The sequence below is a fragment of the Mesoplodon mirus genome (assembly GCF_964341445.2).
Source record: "Mesoplodon mirus genome assembly, chromosome: 12".
Lineage (NCBI taxonomy): Eukaryota > Metazoa > Chordata > Mammalia > Artiodactyla > Ziphiidae > Mesoplodon > Mesoplodon mirus.
Window position 1 is genome coordinate 96,483,344 of NC_138988.1, and position 14,138 is coordinate 96,497,481.

The 14,138-nt window shown below is 50.1% G+C and overlaps 1 protein-coding gene across 3 annotated transcripts in view; it reads right to left on the minus strand.

Moving 5' to 3' along the window:
- PHACTR1 (phosphatase and actin regulator 1) overlaps window positions 1-14,138 on the minus strand; it is a 248,428-nt gene that overhangs the window by 3,573 nt on the left and 230,717 nt on the right. For 2 of the 3 annotated variants that reach the window (XM_082637352.1, XM_082637350.1), the window contains 3 exons: window positions 12,896-12,951; window positions 7,935-7,996; window positions 3,579-3,719 (listed from right to left, as the gene is read on the minus strand). In XM_082637352.1, coding sequence (XP_082493478.1) covers window positions 3,579-3,719; window positions 7,935-7,996; window positions 12,896-12,951 — 259 coding nt within the window. Of the gene's footprint in view, window positions 1-3,364; window positions 3,720-7,934; window positions 7,997-12,895; window positions 12,952-14,138 lie in introns of those variants that run through there. The other variant, XM_082637351.1, reaches the window with a different exon arrangement.

Consider the following 14,138-nt stretch of genomic DNA (forward strand, 5'->3'; position numbering starts at 1 on the left):
TCTCTTCCTGTGTCTTCTTTCTTCGACAAAGCCATACACGCGCATAAAGCGGATTCTTCCACTGGGAGAAACAAAATCACCTGAGATCTCCTACGAAGAGTCCCGTCCCCCTAAGTCTAAGTTGCGAGCGATCCGATTTGGGATCCTGCCCAGAGCTCTTCCGCCTGGCCCACACTCCTGGGGCCTGAGTGCACACTACAAGGCCAGCCTCTCATCTTTCTTTGGTGAATCTAAGCTCATCAGAGGCACAGCGATGCCTCAAGATGGATACGTCTAGAGGAGGTATGTGAAATTCCCCAACCAAATGAGGGGGTGATGGCCGCTGCCCCCGCTTCCCTTTGACTCGTGAAGCCTTGGCTGCTTTACAAGTCTGTTGACTCTGAGGTGATATATTTCACTGTGGAGGGTATGGAATGTGTTTTGAATAACCTCAAACATGCATGAGATAAACCTGAATGACCTCGTCCTTACCCTCACAGATGTGGCCACCGTCTGTGGCCACCGAGAAGGGGGAAGGGGGGCTGGAGCAAAATAATGTCCAGGGTTGGAGAAAACCTCACTTCTCCCTCAGGGCTGAAAAGTTAAACGTGGGCCCTTTCCCATAGCTCTTTCTAAGGCTGATACGTGCTTTGATGGGAAGATATCAGGGCACGGAGAGTCTGAGGATGGAAAAGTCTTTTTTTTCTGTTCATCCAAAAAACTTTGATTGTGTGCAGTTGTACTGTGCTAGGTGTATTATGCAAAGAGGAATCAGAAAAGTTGTCACTGTTGGAGAGTTTAACAGTCTAACAGAAGACGTAAGTGCATAAATAATAACAATTTATAAAATGACAGGCATCTCTAGAAAGGAACAGATAAAACAATTTCTACTTCAAGTTGGTCCATTTTTGGAGAGCCAGTTAAGATGCTACCCCTCAGTCAGACTGCTTGTATAAGTAAGATTAAGGGCAAGGCAGAAAGCGATTTAATACTTTGTTTTTGTGTATGTGAGAATTTTTATGATTATAAAAGTAATGCATGAGAAAATGCGCAAGGGACTTGAACAGACATCCACAAAAGGCCAGTCAACATATGCAAAGGGGCTTGAGCTCATTAGAAAACAGGGAAGTGCAACTAACCATCCTGAGAAACCACTACACACCCACCCAAAAGGGCTAAGATGATACCACGTGTTCACCGAAATGGGCAACACTGAGAACTCTCATAAGCTGCTGGTGAGTGTGTAAATTCATACAACCACTCTGGGACACTCTGTGGCATTACTACTAAAGCAACTAACCCTCTCCACACTGCAGGACACAAATATTCTACTTCTAGGTTCAACCCCAGCAGAACTGTGCACTCGTGAATGAAAAGACGTGGAAAAAGAATGTTCACAGCAGCATTATTCACCACAGCAGCACTGTCCAGCAACAGTAAAGCAGGTAGATGCATTTTGGAAGATTCATAACTCTAAATACTAGGCTGTTTCCCTTTACAGTCCCCTTTGTGCATATTTTATATTAAAGATACACACTCTGTGCCCTTCCATTAAAAATGTAATAACACAAGCGTTTCTTCCTAAGGTAAAAAGTTATTTGTAAACATTTTAATGGTCACACAATAGTTGACCGTATTCTTGTTACTATGATCATTAACATGCACTGTGTGCCAGGCGCTGTGTTCAGTACTTTGTATCCTCTATCCAGCCTCATCCTGGAGCGCTGTGCTCCAGTACAATCATTGTTTCACGTCACCACCTAGGGCTGAAGTCCAGGCAATCTGCTTCTGCTCAAAGCCCCAGCCTCTGAGGCTGCCGGTCCGCTAGTCCTCAAAGCGTTCTTTTATCTCCTTACCAAACCATCAGCAACGAGGGCCACCACCTCAGGCCCACTGGCCTAGCCAATTCCGTCTACCAGAGCAATGCTAATACTTGGGACAAAGTGGACATGGTACCACACTTGCTGCTGGTGTGCTGCTGCTTCCTCCAGTTTATCTGTTCCTTTCTGGAAATTTCAACCTTATCACCTCACTCTTACTCTCACAATTCTGCCTCAAAAATGTGACTGAAGACAGGAGATTAAGAGCCCTGACAATGTACTTCCATAATCTTCCTATTCTTTTTTTCCTTCCCACCATCCCCCAGGCAGGAAGGAGCTGACTTGACGTTCCCTCTTCTTGGCTGGAGCCCTTCTTCCTTAAGCCAGTAAAACCACATGGTCTAAGAGAGACCAATGGGAATCTCTTCTGTGCCATGGAAGGAACGCTATGGTCTGAGTCCTCCAGACTTAGCCCTTGATATGGGACCAGAAGACAATACCAGCAATTGGTAAATATCCCAAACGAAACAATACATCACTCTACTCTTCAAAAATTTTTCTCTGTCTTACAATTACTATTTTTAGTGTAGAGTGAGTGCCTGTCTCACATCTCTCCTGACCTGTATTTATGTTTTCGTTTTAAAAAATATTTTTATACAGCAGGTTCTTAGTAGTCATCAGTTTTATACACATCAGTGTATACATGTCAATCCCAATCGCCCAATTCATCCCACCACCACCTCCTGGAAAAGCCTTTACATAGGATCAGAATGGCTCCTCCCAAGGGAGGAAGGCACTTGGTTGAAGTGCCTGGCTGTGGGGGTGGGATGTGTGGGCACTGCTTCCCAGCAGCCCCGGAGGAACTGGATAGGCTCCCTCACAGCTGCTCAGGATTCTAGCTGGTACCTTCCCTTGAGATTCTAGCTGGTACCTTCCCTTGAAGTTTGCCAGTTCCCTCAGCCTTGGTCAGCAAGCACGCTGCAGTGAGTGTGAACAACAGAGCGAGGTCACATCTATGTGACACAACTGCCCGGGGCAGGATGGCCGGGCCTGTCTCCTGCCCGAGGTGAGGTGAGGGGTGCCGGTTCTTAGGGCTGCTCACCATGGATTCCTATAGAGGGGAGAGGTAAGGTTTCCACTCATCAGGACCTGGGGGCTGGCCCGCCCTGGGCGGGGTCGGGGGACGGTTTCTGGGAGGTGCCTCTGGCTGCGTCAGTTCCCTCCCCACCTCCCGAGTGCAGCGGCTTCCCTGGGCTCAGGCTCCAGCCAGAGGCCGGGCTCCGGGTTGACCTCCTGCATGGCCTGAGGAAGCCACCTGCCCCGGGAAGGGATGGGGCAAAGGCAGGACTCTAGGAGAAGCTTCCCAGTGTACCCGAGTCCCCTTATTGTCACTTGCACACTGCACAGCGTTATTGTCTTACACTTTTTTTTTTTTTAAAGGCCCTTACCCTCCAGTTCCTCACGGTGCCTGGATAAGAATCACAAAGGATCCCCAAGCAGAGGTCCCCTTAGATACGTGTATGGATGAAAGGCATCTGTCTTGTGCCTTCTCCAGAGCAGGGGAGAACCAGCTCAGCGCCCTCTCCACACGCTGTCTGGAGCCCTTGGGGAAAGGTGCCAGGAGCAGCGCCGCAGCCTGCCCAGCAGCCACTCAACCTCCACTACCGACCCGGGCACCCCGGCTCTGCGCCCGGGCTCCACACGGTCTCCTGGCGGCAAGCTGGAGACCCAGCACTCGGCTGGCCGTGAGGCCCCGGCCCCCCTCCCCGTCCCGCTTACTTTGTCGGCGGCGGTGAGGCGGGTCCAGGGCTTGTCGGCCCTGCGGTCATAGTCCTGAGCATCGGCCACCTCCACATAATCGCTGAAGCGGATGAGGATCTTCCGTTCCCTCAGCTCTTCCACTGTGGGCCTCTGGCTGAGCTGTGGGAAGAAGAGATGGATGCAGTCAGCCAGTGACGTTTAGATCACTTGGTCCATCGTGAATTTATAGGTGGGAAGACGAGGTCCAGAGAGGCAGCTGATGCATCACAAACATGTGAGGGGCAGGGCCCAGGGGACACAGGGCTCCTGATTCCTGGACTTCTCCAGGGCTCTGTGAAGGAGTTTACTAACTCATGAGCGGCCTCCAGGCCTGTTCAGACAGCCAGCCAGGCTGTCTCTTAATAACACTGCAGTGTCTCGGTCTGTACACGCAGTGTGTCTTTGTGCATGGGTGTGGATCTTCCCACGTCTGTCCTACCTTTCCCAGCAGGTGACAGAAACCTTACACAACAGTTTTATATTATTCTCAATTTGTGAATCCACATCTGTGTGTCAAATTTAGTGCTCTCTGCAAGATGGGTTTGTAATACTTTCTGTGTGTGTGTCTTAGACACAAAGAAAGTGTATGTGCAAACAGTATGCAAACTACGGGGTGTGCAGGAATGAGAATATGTTGATTTATGAGGTCATGGAGACCCTACCCCTCAATAGCTCAAATGAAAGGTGAGTCCACAAAGGCAGAGCTAGCCCGCGTTGATGCCAAGGAAGACCCGGACGGGCCCTTTGGATAGGTCTGTGGTGAAGGAATGAAACAAGTGAATTATTCAACCATCTCCCAGTGTTACCCGCTAGCATCCTTCCTGTGTACTTTAACAACATAAGGCTGACATTTCTATTATCTCTTCCTGTCACCAGATTTATTTCTTCTGGAGCAACACAGTTGCTCTCTCTTTAGGATGCTGTCAATTCATGTTCAACCGATGTTAGTTAAAAGCAATTTTTCTCTAAGCCCTAGACTCTATTTAATTCTATTAATAGAAGATGCAGTCAAATAGAATCTTACCACAAAGGCCTATAAAACAAACACACGCAAGTGAATCCAAACCACTCCAGCTGTTTTGTCTGTATATCATACACCTTTGGCTGCTGCCAGAATGTCCCAGCTTGCTACCAACTGGCCTACAATGGAAGAGCATCATTAGATGACTGCCTGGCTGGTGCTGAGCAGAATGGTCCAAAAGCAGGACCAAAGCAGCCTGCTGGTCCCCCTGGGCCAAGGGAGGAAAAACCTGGGGCTCAGAGGCCTACTGGGCTGTGGCACTGGTTACCTGTCTAGACACCGTGTAGCTCCCCCCTCAGAGCAGCTGCAGTCTGTCCCGAGGTGGCCCTGGTTTTCCCGGGACAGGGCATTTTGGCATCAGCTGTAACCTGTCACAGGAAACCAGAGGTTTCCCAGGCTCTATGGTTAGGGGTGCTGTAAACAAAACTGGTGGCCTGTCCTGACTCCAAGATGTGAGTGCAGGGCACTCTGTACTGTCCTCAGAGTACACAGGCATTTACCGTAATACCACAGGGCAGGAAGACTTCTACTCCAAGCCCCAGTTTGTGTTTCTAAGGACTTACTAGCTCGCCCTGGGGTGTTAGACAAACAGGACTATTTTCTAAGTGTGCCATGACGGGGAAGGTGGTTAAAGTCGAAATTTCTAATTTAAATTTCTCACAGTCATGATCTAGATTTTATTAATAGCCTGTCTATGGTAGAGTCTGGAGTGGACAGAAACCTAGAGGTTGGCTCTGAAGGTGAGGGACTGTTTTTCATGTCTGAATCTGGTGGGGATTAGACACGACCTCTCCAGATCAATAAGAGACGGGGCCCAAGTGCCACCAGGGAGTGAGTGAGGAGGACTCACTGCTGGGAGCGTCTCTAACAACTACCTGGACTCTGCTGTGAGCCAGGGCTCACACCCCTGGCCACATGGGGCTCAGGAGAGGTGCCTCTGGCTCATGGATGGCTCTAGCCCTTGGGGTGCGTGAACCCAACTTACGTGCCTGGACACTAAGGAAATAATCTTTGCAGCCAAAGTTGGTTTTCTGAGGATGATGGGCTGGAAGAAGGGGTGGGGTGCAGAGGTTGGTAGCGTTATGTTTCCATCTATGGCAGCAATAATGTCGTTTGCAACCAATTGCTCAACAAAAGGGTACGTTGAGACCCCAATTCCACTGTTAATACAACCTGACCCGGGTCCATTTCTTCCCTTCCTTCCCTTCTTTCCTTCCTCCCTCCAATACTTCTTCCCATTCACCCATCCATCCAGCTAGCTAGCGAGTTTTTGGAAGTGGGAAGCAGGCATTTATCCCAAGATAAAGCATGTAAAGTTTAGGTTAGTCTCAACTTGGCTGAAGAAAATGCCTGGCCTGTGGCTATTAGTATCTGCTACTGTGTTTTATTTTTCTCAGTGTCTTAAATAGAATGATATTGAGGAAATCCTCGGGCTGAGGGTAAGTGGAAAGCATCCCCCACCACTGGCTTCTGGTCTCGGTGTGATAAAGGCTCCCGAGGAACAGAACATGCCCAGAGCCGGGAGGTGATACGGATTCCCTACCTGCTGGCACGCTCCACATCTCTGTTCACAAAACCAGATGTGAACGCTGTTTCTGGTCTCTCCCTCATAAACAGTTTATCCCTTCACTCAGGCTCATTATTTCTAATTCCCCAAGCCAGTCCCAGGGGAGGCAAATGCTGAAATTACAAGGCAGTTTTCCTGGGAGAAGGAAAGAGAGAGAACCAGGGGGAGGAAGAGGCATTTATCTTGACTTGAGGACCTGCAAAAACCCCACCCCTAGCATTACCCCTCCTGGGGGAGACGGGTGAGGGAGGAGACCCTCTTCTCTCACCCCGTCCTGCCAAACTATGCAATTAGTCAAGCTTTCCCTTGCAAAATCAAATGCACTTTTTAAAGACATGAGAATTAGGTGCATGTCCAAATCTTTCCCTATTACTAGTTTTTAGCAAGAAACCCTAAAGTTTAGGAGAATTTTGGGGTCCCAGCAATCAAGTCCAATGAACTTTATGAAAATCTGATTAAACATTTTTTCTGAATGTCTAGGCCTTTCTCTATCAGAAACGAGGGGTCATCACCAGTCTCCCTTTGATACCCTCATTTCAAAGACACACTTAGAGTAATGCACCTCCCCCGGTCCCCCTCACTACTCAGTCTCAGGAAAAGGGATGCCCTGCATCCAAAGGCTGGGTGGTCTTAAGGATGTAAAAGTCAGACCTTGACTGGAGTGAGGGCACCTGGATGAAGTGAGGGCCCTTAGCTCTTGTTTGAGTTTCCCACCAGGGGACACCAGCCTGTCAGCGGCTTGTCAGGCCCTGGCTTATCCTACTCCTTTTAATTGGGATGGCGTTTGGCTTGTCACCATATGTTTGGGATGCTCTAAGGGCAAGAAAGTGTTGAGAAACACAAATCATCACCTTAATAATTGGTGCGATATTTCAGGATCTCTGAATTTCTTCCTTTGCATAATATTTCTAGGGAGAAAAATCCATTAACCTTTAAAAAATTAATTTTAATGGGTCTCTTAACTGTCTCTAAGCTTTGAGTATCTTTCTCTCAGGATGGTCACTGTTGGAGGCTGATGAAAAACACTCTAGTCAGACAGAATATAGTAGTATATCTTCTGTGTCATTAATTAAAGTTGTCAACATCCTCCAAGAGTAGCCTCAAATAAGAGTTTATTATCAAAGAGGCCACTCAGAATTAGATCCACTTGGGTCTACCTTACATTGCTAAGCCATCTATTTTGGGCATTAAAAACATAAAAATTCTAACTTTCTGACTTTTATCTAAGTGCTTTTCAAACATCTTCATTAGATTTATCAATACTTTTGCCATTTTCCTAATTCAATAATTCAAATTGGATTTAGCATAATAAATAGTTCTTAGGTAACAGGTCAGGAATAGTATCAGCGGAGACAAGGAAAACTCACACTTCCCCAGGGTCATAGCAAATAACTGATACACTTGAACTTGTGATTTTGATAATGAATTTCCAATCGCCTCATGGGGTTACAGTGAATTTTTAAAAACAAAATATTCACCGTAACTGCAAATACAATGCACCTGACATCAAGTTGCTTGGGGGTAGGCCAGGGTCACCAGCCAAAAGGCTGAGGGTCATGAAGCTGAGTGGACCACTGGCCCCTGGAGAGGTCCTGGCGAGTCCAGAGAGCCGCATGCCCTGACACCCGAGGAATGGAACCATTAATGTCACTTCCAATGGGCCAGGCAGCTGCAAGGCCAACACAGGGCACAGCAGGGGAGGGTGGCCCCCTGTCCCGCCCCAGCTCCGCATGGAAAAACATCTCACCTTCCGAGTTAATCTCCTCTTGATCTCTCGTTTCTCCTCTTGCTCCTCTTGTTCATTCCGAGCTGAAAGAAACATTTAAGACGCTTTAGATTTTGGTAGCAGTGTTGCACAAAGGTGTACCTCTGCAGGTTCTAGGCCAAGCAGCTCAGTTTTTTTTTGTTTTTTTGTTTTTTTTCGGTACGCGGGCCTCTCACCGTTGTGGCCTCTCCCGTTGCGGAGCACAGGCTCCGGACGCACAGGGTCAGCGGCCATGGCTCACGGGCCCAGCCGCTCCGCGGCATGTGGGATCCTCCCGGACCGGGGCACGAACCCGTGTCCCCTGCATCGGCAGGTGGACCCTCAACCACTGCGCCACCAGGGAAGCCCCAAGCAGCTCAGTTTGAAAAGGAGGAGAGAGTTCCCGTCCCCTACCCTGGCCACCCTTTCTGCTTGTGGGGACACTTTCCAAACTGCCTGTACTGTTTCAAATGGGTGGTGAGTGGGTTGACCTTATTTTGTTTTACGTCACACGGGGTTTCAAGTCTGCAGGCCGAAACGCTGGGCCAAGAGGAGGGGCTACGAGGCAAGGAGGTGGGTCCTGAAAGAGCGGGGTACCGTCTGCAGTGACGCAGGCGTCCGGGGAGAGGTGAGGCTCCCTTCTGTGGACGAGACCTGGGCCTCACGCAGTTCTGCCTCAAGCCTCACGGCGACCGGAGGGGACTCGCTGTGACGTGGCCCTGGTGCCCGGTGCCCTGCGTGCATGGAACAGAAGCCAGGCCCCGTGGGGGCGCCTGTCACCTGCCACAGGAACAAAACGAGGCACGGCGGACGCCAAACGCAAGGCTGGAATTTCAAAACGCTCACCTTCCACAAGCCCTGATTCCATGAATTCTTTGAATCTTCCAAGAAGTCCACAGAGCACATGTGAGGCCACAGCGTGGGATACAACTGCCTACATTTAGACTTCTAAGGAGCGTCTTAGGGAGCAGACTCCAGAGCTTAAACCTTCTCAGCTCAATATGTGGGGTGACTTAGCATCAGGCGTGTAAAGCGCCGAAGGGAGCAGAGATTCGGAGGACAGAGAACGCGGGAGGATCTAAGCAACGCAGTGACCTTGGGCACCTCACTTTCCTCCCAGGCCTTGCGATGGAAGCACGGATCGCAGCATAATACTGTCGTAACTTGAAGAAAAATCACGAACGTCAGCCTGGCTCCCATGCCTCTGCTGCTCGTCTACTGAACTTAGGGTGGCATCAGAGAGAGACCACCACTGCCGCTTGATTTTGCACAGGCTGCATCAAAAGGGCCCTTGTTCCCTCATTTTGAAATCACCGTTGGAAGTTATGGTTCCATAACTCCATTAACTTACCGTGCAGTGTGCGCTCACCCTTGAGTGGTCTCAGTATAGGACAGAGCTTTAAAACAGGGACCCCCTTGTGCCTAGGAGTGGGGTGCCCTCGCCCCTCCTGCCAGCCTGATGGCGGCAACCACAGCCTCAGCTAACTCACACTGCAGGTGGCAACACCTCCCGCCAGAAGGAACGGTGGTGGTTCAGAGCACAACTCACGTCCTTGAGCGATACTCCCGGGGGCACGGTTTGGCCAGTGTGACTGCCTGTGGTGACCAGGATCTTGGACCGGGGCAGCGCCAGAAATGGCCACATCCTGCCGTGGGCCAAAGTCCCCAGGGGTCCCCGCTGCCCCAAACCCCACTCGAGAGCTCCTTCCTTTGAATTGAAAGGTCCTCCCCCGCCACCCCCCCGCCCAGGGTTCCTTTTAAAAATGAGAATTTCTCTTGGATAGAAACCTGTTCAACCAGTCAGCCATTACTATCTTCGTATGAACTAATGTATCAGAGAGAAACTGGGAGGCAGACTGCCAGCCCCAGAAGAAGGGAGGCCCCCAAGAGCTGCCTTTGCAGGTGGGAGGGAGGACAGCAGGAAAGGTCTCGAGTGGATGGTGAGCGCCTGAGGTGGGGAGCAGCTCGAGGGCACTGGGTTGAAATGGACAGACTTGTAGCCATATCAGGGCAGGAGGGGCCCACGAGACCACCTAGGCTACTGCTCGTGGCTTGGAAATGAGGATAGGAAGGCCCAGGGGAGTTGAGCGTCTGGCCACACACTCCATGGCTAACAGACAGACAGATAGTCCAGCTTCTTTTCCTGCTTGGCTACGCTGCCTCTCCCCCCATCACATTTTGCTCAGGGCCAGCCCTCCTCCTCCACACTGGTTACTGGCCTCAGACTCCACTCGAAGCTGCCTCATCCTACAGGCCCCCTCCCGAGCCGTGAAGGTCGGCATCCTGCCCATCGCCTACAGGTGTTCCTGAGGTCCCTCTGAGGGGTAGGAGCCCCAAGCTACCACCTATGGAATCTATACCTTTAGCTCAAAGCCATTTACAAACCCAGGGTCATGGATTCTCAAGCAGTGGGGACCAAGACAACCCCACTGGGCAAGTGGGAAGGGAGACCAGGAAAAGCCCTCGAGGTCATGGCCGGCTGCCACCATCAGAGAGTGCATTGTGTGCTCAGATGTGCCCAGGGTCTCATTGGCTGCCCAGTGGAGCCAGTACTGCCCACAGGGCTGTGTGGCCTGGGGCAGAAGTCAGACCCGGTTTGCAAAGCTCCACCGCCCAGCCAAGCCACCGCTCTGGGCCTCTCTCCTGCACACTTAGAGATGTGGTTCATCCCTTGACTTAAAGCCCAGATGATAATTCTCAGAATACACTGTTTGAGGGTTGTCTTCTGATACCACTAAGCATTTCTTGTTTAACAATCACACAAGATTTAAAAAAGAGAAAGAAAAAGCTATGTCGGAAAACAAAATTCCAGAACGCAGGGAGGAAAAAAAAAATACCGACAGGAAAAATAAGCTCCTTTCCGAGAAGTTTTGAAGCTTCGAAATGATGACCCTGTTTGAATTTGGTCAAGTGATCCTTCAATTTGCAACTACTCAAACAGGACAAAGACGCAAGAGGCAACAGAACGAAAGGGAACTGTGGGAACAACTTGTAAGCCCCTGGCTCCCCTGACTCTGAGCCCCAGGCTCACTGGATGCAAGTAACTGTCTCTAAGACCAGAGTGTCTTTCTGGAGGGTGAGAAAAACCTAACTCGAGGGGCCTGCCCGTCGCCTCCCATGGATCTGGGCAGACGAGGTGTGGAAGCTGGTGCCTTCGGGAAGCCAGGTGAGCTGGGGATTCTCTGCCTTCTCTTTCCAAAACCTGTGCCCTTGCTGAGAGAAGTGCTATCTTCTGAAACCTGAACAATTCCACAGACGTTTTTTAGCCTCTTCACATTTAAGAGTTAGGCTGGGGACCCCAGGTACCGTGTGGCCCTGTAAGAAAGTTGTACAGAGATTCCTTCAGCAGACCACAGATCCGTGTGAGGCACGTCTGGGGGAGAAGTTTAAAAGGAGAAGAAGAAAGCCCGTTCACCAGATTTCTGGCTTTAGGAACAAACGGACACCTTTTTATTTTTCTTTCTCTCTAATGTAGACAATTTATAATGGATCAGCTATCAAGTTGGGGCAGAGAGGGAGACACGTCAGCCAAATGCTTCCCCAGCCAGGAAAATCATCTGAAAGAATTCTAATTCTGTTTCACGGCAAAGTAAACTTAGAAACTTTTAAAGGCACCCCCTTCGTTAGGAAGAACGTAATCATATGCACAACTTCCTAGAGATCTGGGAAATGGGTGAGGTGCCCTCAGGACTGAGGAAGGTCAAGGCTGAAAGGAACAGCCCCTGCAAGGCGAGGGCGTGGCCGAAGCCCGGAGCAGCGTGGCAGGATGCTGGTGGAGGCACAGGGCACGCAGGTGGGTGCCCTGGGGTACGGGTGCTGTGGGTCACGACACCGGCCCCCCCATCACAGCCCTCGCCAGTGACATTCAACAGCAAACCATTTGGCGCGGACCCAGTCACAAGGCCACAACGAGCAAGGCGAGAAAAGCAAAATCAAGAACACTTTTGTTTGGTCAAAGTGGAAATACCCAGCTACTCACACAGGGCCTCACGCGACTGGGGCGTGGGTGTGTGCATGCGTGTGTGTGCGTGCATAGCACGGTAGTTCCGTAAAACTCTGCGTAGCATATATTTCTCTTTTCTGGAGCAAATCAGAAAGGGATAGACGTGTGGGGAGAAAGGGTCTGACATTAAACTCAACATATCTGTTGACCATCTAGAGGGCAGTGTCGGCGAGATTGTAGCGTGATGAAGCTGAGAGGTTTTAGTTTTCAATGGTTGAATATCTCCCCCTAAACTGAGGCATACTGGTTGGTGCCCATGAGATGCTGGATTTCTTTCAGCATTTTAAAAATAGGTATTTAAGCACCACATGGGCTTTCTGTACCTAGGCAAATATCTCTGATATTTGTCCTGAACCAAACAAGAGGCTCGTCGGCTTTTTCTGTCCACAGACACAGTGACAGCGAGTTTTCCTGAAGGAGAGCCTGGGCAGCTACACCAGTGGCCAGTTGTAGGAGGCCTGAGAGGAGGCCAGGGAGGATTTCCCCTTGGAAATGCTCTCTTAGACTTTAGGTTTAATGCTCAGAGGGAGGAGGGATTTTATCACCAGCAGCTGGCTGCCGTGGCAAGTCACGTTTTCTGGTCTTCATTTTCAAATGGCTACTTGCCCTCTTTTAGCCATCAATATCATATTTGCAGTTTTTCAGCCAATCTGGGTTGAAAGGTGGCCCCAACTCTCACTTACTAGTAAGTTCTCTCGCTCAAACTTTTCAGCTTCTCTGACTTGGCAGCCCACTAAAGGGCAGGTTCTTCCTGCAGACCCCGAGGTCCTCACGAACCAAGTGGATCCGCATTTGCTTGCTCTGTGGGGATGTTCGAACACACAAGGGCGAAGCCTCCGCCACCAGAGAGGGTTTCGATCGTTTCCACACCAGCACACGGGAGAAACCCTGTGGCCTGCCATCAAACAATAACCAAAGCCACCACGAAACGGCAGCGCTTGCCACGGGCTCTGTCACTTACGTTTCAAAATGTTCCTTTGCTCCAACTCCTCTGCGGTCGGCCTCTGGCTCAGTCGCCTGCGGAAGAAATCCAGGAAAAGTTTTTGGACCATATCATAGCCTCCTTGGGTCGTTAATCTCCCCGGCCGTTGCAGATACATGAGGCAGGGTCAGCGGCTGGAGGCCCTCTTCCATCCTGTGCCCTGAGAGACCGGCGCTCACCACCAACGCCTCCTGAGTTCCTCGTTTTCAACCCCAGGAAAGGCACCGACGTGATGTCACGTGGAGCCGAACCCCCTCCCTCCACCGGCCCCTCCCCAGCCCTGCTCCTCCGGGCCTCCAGGCGCGTGGACTCTTCTCACAGAAGTCCCTTTCTTTCGTGTGGCCTCCCACCTTCGGGAGCATGGCCTCTGCTTTTCTCCCCCCGGCCCCCGAGGCTAGAGCTTCCCTCTTGCCATGTTTGTGCAGACCCAGAACACAAAGAGGCTCACGGCCCCATGGAGACGGGAGACAGCACGTCTGTCTGCAGAGAACAATAGCTGCTCTTCTGGTCGCCACCCATCGCCACCAGAGACTTATTAGACACAAGGTGGCAAGTGAACAGGAACAGAAATGACACTTGGTGCTGGCACGTAATTTAGCCAGAACAAGTGAAACATCATAGCCAGGATGTGAACTTGCTATGATGCAACAGCAGGGGCCGGGGGCAGACAATGGGCGGGCACTAGGTAGGGACGGAAGTTGCCAGAGAATGGGAAGGACACCGAAGAGGAGACTACACGTTCTTAGAGATGCTTTTAGGGATGTGACTCCAAGGGCAAGGGAAGCAAGAGCAAAGACAAGTGGGACTACATCGTACTAAAAAGCTTCTGCACAGCCAAGGAAATTATCATCAAAACAAAGAGGCAACCTACAGAATGGGAGAAGGTACTTGCAAACCATATATCTGATAAGGGGTTAAAATACAAAGTATATAAAGTGCTAATACAACTCAACAATAACAAAAAGCAAACAACCTGATTAAGAAATGGGCAGAGGATCTAAGTGTCCATCCACAGATGAGTGGATAAAGAATATGTGGCACATACATACAATGGAATATTACTCAGCCATAAAAAGAAATGACATTGAGTTATTTGTAGTGAGATGGATGGACCTAGAGTCTGTCATACAGAGTGAAGTAAGTCAGAAAGAGAAAAACAAATACCATACGCTAACACATATATAGGGAATCTTAAAAAGAAATGGCTATGAAGAACCTAGGG